At 42.7% G+C, this 12,923-nt stretch overlaps 1 protein-coding gene across 1 annotated transcript in view; it reads right to left on the reverse strand.

Moving 5' to 3' along the window:
* Positions 1 to 517: 517 nt before the first annotated feature.
* FOCAD (focadhesin) overlaps positions 518 to 12,923 on the reverse strand; it is a 243,842-nt gene continuing 231,436 nt past the window's right edge. The window contains exons 39-43 of the mRNA XM_008145042.3: positions 9,346 to 9,523; positions 7,070 to 7,167; positions 5,008 to 5,259; positions 2,780 to 2,855; positions 518 to 884 (exon numbers count right to left, since the gene is read on the reverse strand). Coding sequence (XP_008143264.2) covers positions 811 to 884; positions 2,780 to 2,855; positions 5,008 to 5,259; positions 7,070 to 7,167; positions 9,346 to 9,523 — 678 coding nt within the window. The 3' untranslated portion in view covers positions 518 to 810. The remainder of the gene's footprint in view (positions 885 to 2,779; positions 2,856 to 5,007; positions 5,260 to 7,069; positions 7,168 to 9,345; positions 9,524 to 12,923) is intronic.

The following is a 12,923-nucleotide window of genomic DNA, read 5'->3' on the forward strand; positions in this document are numbered from 1 at the left end:
CAACTTTCACTTGCATTCAAAAGCCCCAAGCACAACAAAATCATAGCCGCCACTAATCAATCTGATTTAGCTCATGGTTAATACCATGCTTGTTATTTAAATGTGTCTAGCAGTTCCAAGAGAGTTTCATCAACAAGGATAAGAAAAGATGTCTAACTTACTGAGCCAATGGTTGTCCTCCAGAGGCTTCATGGGAAATAGATGAATATTAAATATTTAATTAAATATTTAATTAAAAGGTAAAAAAACAAAACCAAACCAAAGACCATCTGACCCTATCATAAAGTTAGGTTCAGGGGCTCAATGGAGCAAGCATACCTGTACTAAAACTATTTGAACAGGCACCCACAAGTCCACAGCTTTTCTTATCTGTCAGGGGTCCCTCAGGGATCAACTTACTAGTAAAACTGGGAGGTTCTGTGTAATGCCTCCGGCACCACCAGGGTTTGGGTTGGTTAGCAGAACCTAGCCTATGCCTGAAAACAAATAAAAGTCACATGCACAAAATTCATGGGATTATTTTACTAGAATCTGGGGGAGAGGAAATGACATAGTCAAAGTTGCACAAAGAAAATCTTCAGATTGAACTCTAGCCAAATGAAAGGAAGTTCAAGTTCTCATTTCCTGCTCCACTGGCCTGGGGATGGAAGCAGCGTCTCCTTTCCTGGCACTCAGGGTTCAAACCGTCAGTGATGTGGCCACCCTCTCATGACCATGAGATGCATCCCAGACACAAATTCTGAGAAATTCCTTCCGTTCGTGTGGTTTTCCTCTTCCGGCTGAGAATGCGGCTGGCTACGGCAAAACTGTTCACCAACCGTATGCTCTGGTCCATACTGCTTTCTTCTTAAACTCTGGGAGAACTCTTAAGGACAGCAGGGTGGCTAAGGGGACAGAAAGCAAAGTGCACTGTTGCATTTGGTAGAGCTGCATTTGCAAAGGTCATTTAGATCAAAAGAGCATCAGGACGGAACCTGGCTAATCTTCAAGACCAAGAATTACCACCAAGCCGTAGACAATGTTTTAATGGCAGAAAACCATTAATAAAGTTTGGGGGAAAGTTTTTTTTTGTATCAGTTCAGGAGAAATTCTGCAGAATTAAAACAAAAACTGACTTCAGGGATGCTGGTAATATTCTTTTTCTTAATCAGGGTGCTTATTAAATAAGTGTGTTCCCTTTATAAAAATCTACTTATGACTTATTTTTCTACATGAATATTATTTTTCCACTAAATATTTAACTAAAAGGTAAAAACAGAACAAAACAAAACCAAAGACCAACTGACCCTATCATAAAGTTAGGTTCAGGGGCTCAGTGGAGCAAGCATACCTGTACTAAAACTATTTGAACAGGCACCCACAAGTCCACAGCTTTTCTTATCTGTCAGGGGTCCCTCAGGGATCAATTTAAAATAGGGAAGTTCTGTGTAATGCCTCTAGGTAACTTATCATATATATTATCTTGTAATACTAATAGAAATATACTGAGCTATTATTTAAAATAGTGTGAGGGAATGGAGGGAAGCCAGAGTTACACAATTATTGTGTGTGACTCTAATAAAGTCCTTGAACAGAGAATAGAGTTAAACATTTACTTTCTTGACCCAAATTACTCTTCCTCATCAATATCAATTCTTTGTTATCTTCATAACCTAAGACAGTATATGTTGGCAGTAACCAATGGTATTATGGACCCACGGCCATTACAAATGAGTCCAGACTGCCCCATGCAAACAAATGGAGGACATCCTAGCAGCAAATCTCTAGGGATGGCTCTAGTGGAACTATTTCAGGCCCCGGCCCTATTCTCAATGAAGTTGTGTGACTGGTTAGAATCACCTTCACAGCCATGTCCTCCACCCTCTTTGTGGGTAGGGAGAAGAATCAGACACAATACATTAGGAAATTCTCACTTGTTTGGCAAATAATACATTACACCATACTTAAAGTAAAATATGGTCAGACTATGACTCTAGCCTAGAGATAGGCCTGATAGATTATCAAAAGGTAGGCCAACATGCAACCTTCCCAGGTGAGCTGTTTCAGGACAGTATATTACAGCATGTCCTGGTATCCACAGCAACGATTGCCAGGATACAATCCCTACCCACCCACCCACAGAGCCAGCCCTAAAAGACTTCTCAGATTTGAGTAAAAAAATCTATATAATTTTCACAGAAATACCTTCTATGTTTGTTGTCCCAACAGTCATAGGTTAACAAATCAATAGAGGAGTACTATAAAAAAAATCACACAAAAAATAAATACCTGGGAAATGTCCAACTCCCTTGGCAAAATACCAGACAGCCATTAAAAATACTAGGATGAAGCCAGTGTAAGAAAAGGTTAAATGCTTTAAAAAATAATTTTAAAATACAAAAGGAAGTATTCAAAGTGTTTGTGTATTTTCTCAATTATTTATAATTTTAAACCCATTAAAACAACACATACACAGAGGGGGGCAAAAACTCAGGAAAAATATCAAAATTATCACTGGCCAATGGGCTTCTGGATTCCTCTTTGCTTTTAATGAATTTTCTAAGTTTTGGTTAAAGTCATATTTTATAATTATAATAAAACATTTTAAAAACCATCTAAAGAAAATTAAACGCACTGAAACTTTTTAAAATCCACTTTCTAATTCCAAAGGCCACACTGGTGGCAGCCCCGAGTTTCTTCTTCACCTGAACCAGGACAACACCTGCTCGGATGCTGTTTCGAGCGCGGACAGCGCTGGGAGGTTTTCACCTGTCGTGGGCAACAAGCACAGAAGTCATACCTTTTAAAAGACCCCTGGATTCCGCAGAGAGGCCTTCCTTAGGGCTTTCCATGAGGTTGAAGAGCCAGTCAATGAACTAGAAAGAAAAAGAAGAACCACAGTACCAGTCAGAGGTCAGTCAGCCCTGGGGCCTGCGTACCTGCCGATCAGAGCAATAGTCCCTGGGGAGTACCTGACTGTGCTGGGGAGGCCCTGGAGAAAGGGACCAGGCACAAGATGTTAAAGACAGACACAGCTCCCAGTTAGTCAGAAGACCCACAACGTCAAACCTCCTTTCCTTGCTGAATACCTGGAGACCTGCTATAGGGACACATGGGCTCCGAGGGACTCCTGTGTGCCATGAACATTCTCTCTCATTATTCTGAGAGGTCCAGATTGGTCAAAAACCTTGCCCAATTCCACTCTCATTGCATAGCAGAGTCACGATCTGAACTTAAGTATACCTAGCTTCAAAGCTTCACACTCTTGCTGTGGCCAGTGTGGCTCAGTTGGCTGAGTGTCATCCCATGCACTAAGAGGTCGCAGGTTCGATTCCCAGTCAGGGCACATGCCCCAGTTTTGGCTCGATTCCCAGTAGAAGGGTGGGGGTGCGGAAGGCAGCTGATCGATGTTTCTCTTCCATCAATGTCTCTCTCCCTCTTTCTTCCTCTTTCTCTAAAAATCAATGAAAAAAAAGCCTCACACTATTTCTTTGCATCATGCTGCTTGCTACCTGGGTCTATGTACATCCACGCCTAGGCTCCTAGTGTGGGCATTAAACAGGGAACTCAGCAGATGTAAGCCCCTGTTTCTAAAATAAAATATGTTTCTGTAGATAAGAGCAGTTCATGCCCAAATGAATATAAAACAGCAAGTTGAAATGCAAAATAAAAAAAGCATAACAATTTGTTAGGTGGAGCCAAGTGTGTTAGCTGCACATAGATCCTGCAAATGAGGTAGAAACTCATAGTCTTTACGACTTTGGACTGATTTCCTACGGTGCAGCCAAAACTGTTTTCAAATTGGATGTAGGGCAATTTCATCGGTTCCTGAACGTTGCCAATCTTGACTCATTTGAACTTTGGACATAGAAGCTGGATTGAAGAAAGAGGAACATAATAAAGAAAACATTCCTAATTCCCCGCTTTAATTAAAAGCTTTTTTGTTTTGTTTATTTTTCCTCAACTTTGTTTTAAAATATCCTACTGGTAAAGTAAATAAGTCAAGCACTACAAACACACAACAGATGCGGATGTCTGCATTGTAGTTCAAAGCCAGCCTGGTGGCCTAGGCCAGAAAGAACACGAGGTAATACCGCATTTAAACTGATTTTCATTTCTGATGACACAGAAAACACAAAAGTTGAGGCAATACTACTAAAGCTTACCAGGTTTAAGAAAACAGAGGCGTTTTCATTGAGATGCTCAGGGAGTTGTGCATAGCTAAACTATGAGTCTGCAGCTCAAAAATATTTTTTCAAGATTAGTGGTCAGGTTTTAAGAATAAGCCTCATAAAGTTAGTTTTAAGCTTCCAGCCTCAAAAAAAAAAAAATCCAATTTTGATTAAATGGGATTCAGAAAAGAATCCTCCAAAACAACTGTATTAAAATAAAGACAAGGTCAAGGCCACGTAACGAGAATTCTGGGAAGCAACAGTATTTTCATCTGCTCAGCAGGACAGCGAGTAACCTGGCGAAATCTTAATATCAAAAGCGTAAGGGACTTCCTGAGGGCAGGGGTGATCACCTCACAGCTCACACGTGTCCCCACAGCCTCCCTGGAAGGCGGCTGCAGGAGGGAATGAGCTGGGCTACGAGATGATGGGTGCTCCACACTCACGGTTCCCCTCAGATTCCCTGACACCTGCCCCCCAGGCACTGCTGATCCCCCACTCCCTTGTTCATCACTCTACACTCCTTTCCCTCTTTATCATTCCATCTTGCAGTCTTGAACTCCCAGAAGCTTACTCATCGTTTCGTCCCCAGGACCAAGAACACACGTGTCTTTCTTTGATAAATGAACGCAGGCAGAAGCGTTACTTCCCGCCTCCCCCCCCGCTGCGAGCAAGTTCTTTCTGTTGTCACTGTTAGCCTCCCGTCTCTGAGGCTCTGCGTCTGGCTGGGATGTGGGGTCAAGCATGAAAGCCTGTGGTGTGAGTCCAGTTTCGCTGGGCTCCCATGTCACATCTACAGCAGGAACTGCCGAGGAGGAAATGGCCACCTGCCTCGACAGCAGGAGGCCGCCCTCACCTTCTGGGCCTGCTCCCTCCACGGCTCCTTCTGCAGCAGCAGCAGCATGCTACTGGGAAGGAGAGCGAGGGCCGCCTGCAGAGTGGCCCTGTGCATTGGGCTCCTGCCAAGGAAGCTGGATGCTGGCCCAGCCAGGTCCTGTTCTTGATGCCACGGCAACCAACTGGCACTGAGGCCGAGGAGGAGAGGGGCAGCATGGTCGGCCCATGCAACCACCGCCGTTGCAAAGATCAGCAACAAGAAGTCCAGAGCCTATGATGGAAATAGACATAAGGCTAGTCACACGTTTTAACCACTCAGAGTAACACATGTTCACATACACAGCCCTGTAATGATGCAATGCTCTATTCCTCTCCCCTCAGCCCCTCCTGCCCTACCCCTGCCCCAGAAGAGGACTGAACTGAAGAGCAAACTTTGTTTTCAAACTTAATCAAGAGACACTGTAGGGCAAGCATGTCAAACTCACGGCCCGCGGGCCACCTGCCTCATTTATTTGGCCTGTGTTAGCCTTTGAGTTTGACATGCTTGCTGTAGGGCTTTGGCAGGTTTTTGGGGTCTTCTTTTGGGAATACAGAAGGACCATCAGTTTGATTATTAGTGCTCTAACATTTCAGGAGAAACATAATTAAATTCCTAATCATACTGAGCTTTAAATACTCATCTGGTTTGGTGTTTTCTAAGAGATTAAAAATTAATTAAGAGTGCTATGGAAAAGTATATTTAGATTTATTGTTATGTGGCTGAAACTGATTTTTAAAAATATTTACAGTCTTGTTCTATTTTTGAACAATAACAAATGACTCTCCTCATGCATTCTACCAAGTCTGTCTACAGTCTGTCCCTTTAGATTTTAGACTGTTCTAGACAATTGTAGAAATGGTGGTAACAGGGGCTACCTCTAAGATGTTGGATTACTGTGATTTAAATTACACTTCTTTCTGCTTATCTGTATTTCCCAGGTTTTAAAAGATTTTCATAAGAAAACAGAGAAGGCTAATAGAAACTCAGGAGATCAAAAGAAAAAGATGACAGATTATGCTTGTTAAAAAAAGTTCAAAAAGAACTCAATCTCTTAGAATTCCTACTCTACTAACTAAAAATTTAAAAACACACGCAACTCCTCAGAAAAGTGGGGCAGAATTTCAAACAACATTCCAGGCTGCGCACATTTTTACTCACAAAAGAAACATGTGAACGAGACATGCCTGTAGAAAAAAAAACTGTACACCTCAAAATTTCACAGAGGGCAGTTAAGAAAATGAGGAAAGGGGGAAAAGTGCTGTCATCATTTCATTTACTAATCTTTTCTTTTTTATTATTATTTTAAAAAATATATTTTATTGATTTTTTACAGAGAGGAAGGGAGAGGGATAGTTAGAAACATCGATGAGAGAGAAACAACGATCAGCTGCCTCCTGCACATCCCCCACTTGGGATGTGCCCACAACCAAGGGACATGCCCTTGACTGGAATCGAACCTGGGACCTTTTAGTCCCCAGGCCGACGCTCTATCCACTGAGCCAAACCGGTTAGGGCATAATCTTTTTCTTTTTTAATTCACCCAATACCAGTGATTCTTAACCTTTTTTGGGTCAGAAGTCAATTCGAAGCTGTGCTGAAAACTCTCTAATATATGCACACATGCCCATAGGTAGTGGTGTGCACACAGATTACTTGCATACACTCCAGGAATCTCTTCAAACCAGGCATGTGAAGCCTCTTGGGCCAGCATGGAGGCCGGAGCCCTAAACCCCACCTCCTTTTGGGGTCAAGCCCAAGTACATAGACCCTGGTTTTGCCCTCCAGCTGGTGAACTTTGTGTGCTGCCTGTCAAGGAACGTATTCTTTTGAAATCTTTTTCAAGGTGTAACCTTACGTGTCCACAAGAACCTGGTAAGAACATCCATTTCTTGTGACATCAGAGTTATCACCACTGTTGTTTCCCAAGAATAAAAGGAAGGAGGAAAAGAAAGCCACAGACAGCAAAATATTCCTCTTTTTGGGAGAGCAAATGTAATTTTTATGTTTTAAAAAAGCTACAAATTACTCCTCTGAATTGTACCTCATCAAGAGCCACGTTCTGAACAGAGGTTGACTGGTAAGCAATATTTCTGATATAACCCATCAGTTCCAAGAGCCATTCCATTCTCTTCAACACACCTGAAAAGACAAAAACATTTTCTTACCTGACCAGGGTTTTTCCTTTGAAATGCAAAACAGAACAGTAATGACTATCATAGCTCAAGCAGAACACCTGGTGAGAATGTCATGAAATAGTTTCCGGTCTCTCACCATACCCGAGACTTGCCATCCCCGTGAGAGTTCCACTATTCACAGCAGATGACCGTATTTCGGTCTTCATTTTCAATGGCTAATTTATTCTTCAAGCCTACCCACCCACTAGTGGTAAAATGCATTTATTGGAGTTCTTTCTCAACATTAAACACACTATGAGAAATCTGGCACACAACTAGCCAGTAATATTGAATGCCAAAATCTCACAGAAACCTATCCTAAAGACATAAAAAGTAAAAACCAGCTGTTATAGGGTAATTAGAGAATAAACAACATATTGATTTTTTCCTTTTTAAAAATGAGGATTCCCGTTATAGTAAAAACTGCTTTGAAAGGTTTTCAAAAATTTAGTGAATAAGAAAAATATAGGGATGAAGATTGAAGGTTAGAACCAAGGGCAATCTCAAATTTATTTCCATTCGCTTAAATTATCTTCATGCTTAATTGGGAACACCTACTGGGTTTTTCCCCCCTGATAAATATAGTTTTGATTTTGCGTAAAGAAATCTAGTTTCTCATCACAGGTTCATTTTTCATTGGTGAAGCACAAACACAGATATGAGACAACCATCTCAATTGCCATAGAGGAAGCAGAATCAACATTTCCAATCCAATTTTGAAAAGAGTATTACAAAGACGTTTGCCAGTTTTCTCTCAAAACTTTATAAAGACACAAGAGATGGGGGAAACGGGGCACAGAAGCATAAGCAACTGGCCCAGGGTCACAGGGCTTCCCGGCCATGTCTGATCTGCGTAAGCCAGATGCCACTCTGAACTCGAATGTAGACAGAGAAATCCTAAGCACATGACCAAAGGCGTGGGAGGGGAAATGAAGGAGTTCCCTTTTCAGACGACTCCTAAAGCCTAAATGTGTAAACAGTTTAAAAGTTGCGCCATTCGATTCCTTAGCAGAGCTCAGGCCTGGAACTCCTCCTGGCTTGAGCATGTAGTGAGGTCATCCAGATTTTATTCTTCTTACCCCTGAGAAGTTCTTCTATAGAACTAACGTTCCCGTTGCAGGAAAAATCCTGCAATAGGGTTTCCTGCTGCACTCTACCCTGCCCCGCCTGCTCTCCTCCCTTGTCCCCCGCCCCGCCTTCTCCGCCAGCCCCCCTGCTTTTCTCCCTTCTCCGCTAGCCCGCCCGCTCTCCTTCCTTCTCCCCCGGCCCTGCCTCCGCTCCTGCCTTCTCTCCCAGCCCTGCCTGCGCTCCTCCCTTCTCCCCCACCCCGCCTTCTCAGCCAGCCCGCCTGCTCTCCTTCCTTCACCCCCGGCCCCGCCTTCGCTCCTGCCTTCTCTCCCAGCCCTGCCTGCGCTCCTCCCTTCTCCCCCGCCCCGCCTTCTCCGCCAGCCTGCCTGCTCTCCTTCCTTTGCCCCTGGCCCCGCCTCCGCTCCTCCCTTCTCCCCTGGCCCCACCTGCTCTCCTTCCTTCTCCCCCAGCCCTGCCTCCGCTCCTCCCTTCTCCTCCCCCCCGGCTTGCTTGCTTCTCTGCAGCTTTGCTCCCTTCCGCAGCTCTTGGCTTCTTTCTACACTGTCTTGATATGCAAATTAGCTGCAATCTTTGTTGGGGTAATTTGCATACTCGTCCTGATTGGTTGGTTGGCGTGGCTTGGCTGGTGGGCGTGGCTTGGGCATAGCGAAGGTGCAGTCAATTTGCGTATTTGTCTATTATTAGGTAGGATAACTACTCAAGTTCATTGTTGCTGTTTTTTGTCTGTTTGTTAAATGACTACCCAAAAGCCATTTTCATGAAAACATCAGGCATAATCAATGGATATCCTGTCTGACAGAATCTACCTGATAAACTTCTTTATATCCTTGAAGGGCAAAAACGAGATAAAAAATCCTCAAAAGAATTCGTTCCCATCGCTAAAGAGTGGATGTTGTGAGCTGTACCTGCTCATTTCCAGCCAACGTGCTCCTCATTGGGGGTGACAAAGCCTCACCTGTGTCAAGAAGCACTAAACTAGCTTTCAAGTTGGGGAAACAATGACAGCTAAAGAGATGGCTCCTTCCTGTTCTGATGCTCGGCCCGCCGGCCTTACCTGTGTTGGCATGGCTCACAATCCGCGCGTGGTACAAGCTGTGCAGGATCACCCAGGCCAGTGCGTCTTTCTCCCGATGCTGAGCAGCCACGCCGAGCATGTCATTCACGCCCATCAAGGGGAGCCGTCCTTGAGAGACCAAGTACAGCCTGACAAAGGAAGCCTTTTCCAGGCTGCTCTGCAAAAAAGTCCATTGTTCAGTCACTATTAAATTAGCTGTAGTTGTTATGGAACCTCAGTGCATGGGCAAAACAGAAAGGGTGAGGTGAAGCTGATTATTATCCCAGATGCTGAAACTGTTCATTTCCTGCAGCGTGTGACCCATTTCCCTGCGCTCCATTAGAACGTATATGCAGGCAGTGCTGTAGTGTCACCTCCTGCTTCTCATGAAAACCATCAATGACTCCGGGGTCAATCAGTGATGATGTTTAGTAAGAATACACAAATAATAATAATGATCACTAACACGGTACTTGCTAGGTGCTAGGCGCCATTCTAAGCACATGACACGTATTCTTTTGACAGTCCATAAAGTATGGTACACAGACCTCTGGGGACCCCAAGACTCTTTTACAGTGTCTGTGTGGTCAAACTGTATTCATAATGGCATTCAACTGTAGTAATGTTCATTGTATTTTTCATTCCCACTTGAAATTTTTGCAAACATCTAGTTTCACTTAAAACATTCCTGTAAACCAGTGATTTCAACCTTTTTCTTCTCATGGCACATATAAACTAAAGTTCTGCAGCACACCAAAAAACGTATTGTATTTTTTGCCGATCTGACCAAAAAATAGGTATGATTTTGATTCATTCACACTGGATGGCTGTTGTGGTATTGGCTGTTGTCATTTTCTATTTGACAATCTAAGGGAAAAAAGTTCAGTGCCCCTGACTAAATAGTCAGTATTGTATGTTTTAGAAATTCTTGTGGCACACTGGTTGAAAATCACTGCTGTAAACAATAGAAATTATTAATTTCATTAAACCTTTGCCCTTGAGTACACGTCTTTTTAATATTCTGTGGGACAAAGTGGGAAGTGTCCAAAAGGGACTTCTGCTGCACACCGAAGTATAATGGTTGTTCCAAGGAAAAACACAACGTTGAGTTGCAAGCTGAAATGGCCACCCTTCCCATGGCTATTCAAACCGAGTATTCGACAGGCTCCCTTTTTAAAAGTGAAGGAAGTGAGACCGTCACTTCATGGCAAATACTTGACAGTATTCACTGCCAATAATACAATCGGAACTTTCAAGCAAAAATTAGATTTTTGGAAAATTTGTATCTGCTTATATGAGTTTGGCAGTTTCCCAATACATGAAAGACTGGTGATATTAACCAATACGATGTGTGGATATCGTATAGTGAAAATGTACCAACATTTGGAAGATTTTCAAGTGGCCGATGTATGATATTACAAAATCATGCACCGGTGAGAGACGCAGAGCACAAAACCGAAGAATGGCTTTTAACGTAACAGAGTGTGAAGTTCACTAGGACCAGCTTCCACACTGCAACTAACATACAAGAAACTACTGCCTTTGTGTTTTGGTGCAAAACCAAAGAGAGATCCATAATTATCTGAAAAGCCTGTTAACACACACTTCGCCTTCCTCCTACATATCTGTATGAGGCTGATTTTCTTCACATGCTTCTCCAAAATAATGTCTCGAGAGACTGAAAGGGCAGCCGCCACGAGGACCCTGCTGCCTCTGCCACGGCAGACACGGAGGAGCCTTGCGAGAATGTGAAGCAATGCCACTTTCCTCACGAGGTTTTTTGATTTTCTGGAAAATATTTTTTTTTCTTATTTAAGATGCAACAGTGTTGTTATTATTACTTTTAAGTATTTTTTCGTTTCCTAGTTTTAATTTTTAATTTGGTGAATATTGACAGATGTGACCCATATACTAGTACACAGAAGCTCTTGGAGTCCTCAGTGATTGTTAAGACACTAATATGGTCTTGAACCAAAAAGTTTAATCACTATGTTAACCACCGACTTCTCACACCGGCTGTATGCAACCCCTTACCATTTCCCTCACCATTGCTGATGCGGAGCCTGCAGCATGGAGACTGGGTGGCTGCTTTAGGCCCCACGGCTCTCGGGGGCAGAGGAGCACTGGAGCCCCAGGAGTCCGGGGCTTCACCTGCAGCATTCTCACCTCTGTTCTTTCCAGAAAGGAAAGCACTCCTCAGTGGAACACACGACCTCCCTTGGGGACATCGGAAGTATATTGTGGTGACAATGTTCTGGATGGTACTTTAGGAACCCAAGTGAATAACAATAGCAACTTTTAGCTCTGGGTACCAGGAAGTTTGTATGCTTCACTTCTGACTATATTACACAAACATAATAATAGGACATAATAAATTGCATGACTAGAGTAAGTATGATAATAAATCATTACTGAGTACTCGCCTTGAGTCAGGCCCTATTCTAAGAACTTACTGTGGATTAAGTCATTTAATGCACAAATTAACCCAAATGGGTAGGTGCTATTGTCTCCCTTTTACAGATGAGGAAAACTGAGGCAGGGAGAAGTTATGAAATGTAACTAAGGTCACACTGGTAAATTAGAGCTGGATTTTACCCTGGCAGTGAGGCTCCAGAGTCCATTCATGTAAGCATTTATTTTATTTTTTAATTTAATAAATCTTTATTGTTCAGATTATTACAATTGTTCCTCTTTTCCCCCCCATAGCTCCCCTCCACCCAGTTCCCACCCCTCCTTCTGCCCTCCCCCCCCAACTGTTCTCATCCATAGGTGTACGATTTTTGTCCAGTCTCTTCCCACACTCCCCACACCCCTTTCCTCCCGAGAATTGTCAGTCCACTCCCTTTCTATGCCTCTGATTCTATTATATTCACCAGTTTATTCTGTTCATCAGATTTTTTATTCACTTGATTTTTAGATTCACTTGTTGATAGATATGTATTTGCTGTTCATAATTTTTATCTTTACCTTATTTTCTTCTTCCTCTTCTTAAAGAATACCTTTCAGCATTTCATATAATACTGGTTTGGTGGTGATGAACTCCTTTAGCTTTTTCTTATCTGTGAAGCTCTTTGTCTGACCTTCAATTCTGAATTATAACTTTGCTGGGTAATCTTGGTTGTAGGTTCTTGCTCTTCATCACTTTGAGTATTTCTTGCTACTCCCATCTGGCTTGCATAGTTTCTGTTGAGAAATCAGCTGACAGTTGTATGGGTGCTCCCTTGTAGGTAACTAACTTTTTCTCTTGCTGCTTTTAATATTCTCTGTCTTTTGCTCTTGAAATTTTAATTATGATGTGTCTTGGTGTGGTCCTCTTTCGATTCCTTTTGTTTGGGGTTCTGTGTGCTTCCTGGACTTGTAAGTCTATTTCTTTCACCAGGTGGGGGAAGTTTTCGGTCATTATTTCTTCAAATAGGTTTTCAGTATCTTGCTCTCTCTCTTCTTCTGGCACCCCCATAATTCGGATGTTGGTTTGCTTGAAGTTGTCCCAGAGGCTCCTTACACTATCTTCATATTTTTGGATTCTTTTTTCTTTTTGCTTTTCCGGTTGGGTGTTTTTTGCTTCTTTGTATTTCAAA

Source organism: Eptesicus fuscus, chromosome 15 (genome assembly GCF_027574615.1).
Source record: "Eptesicus fuscus isolate TK198812 chromosome 15, DD_ASM_mEF_20220401, whole genome shotgun sequence".
NCBI lineage: Eukaryota > Metazoa > Chordata > Mammalia > Chiroptera > Vespertilionidae > Eptesicus > Eptesicus fuscus.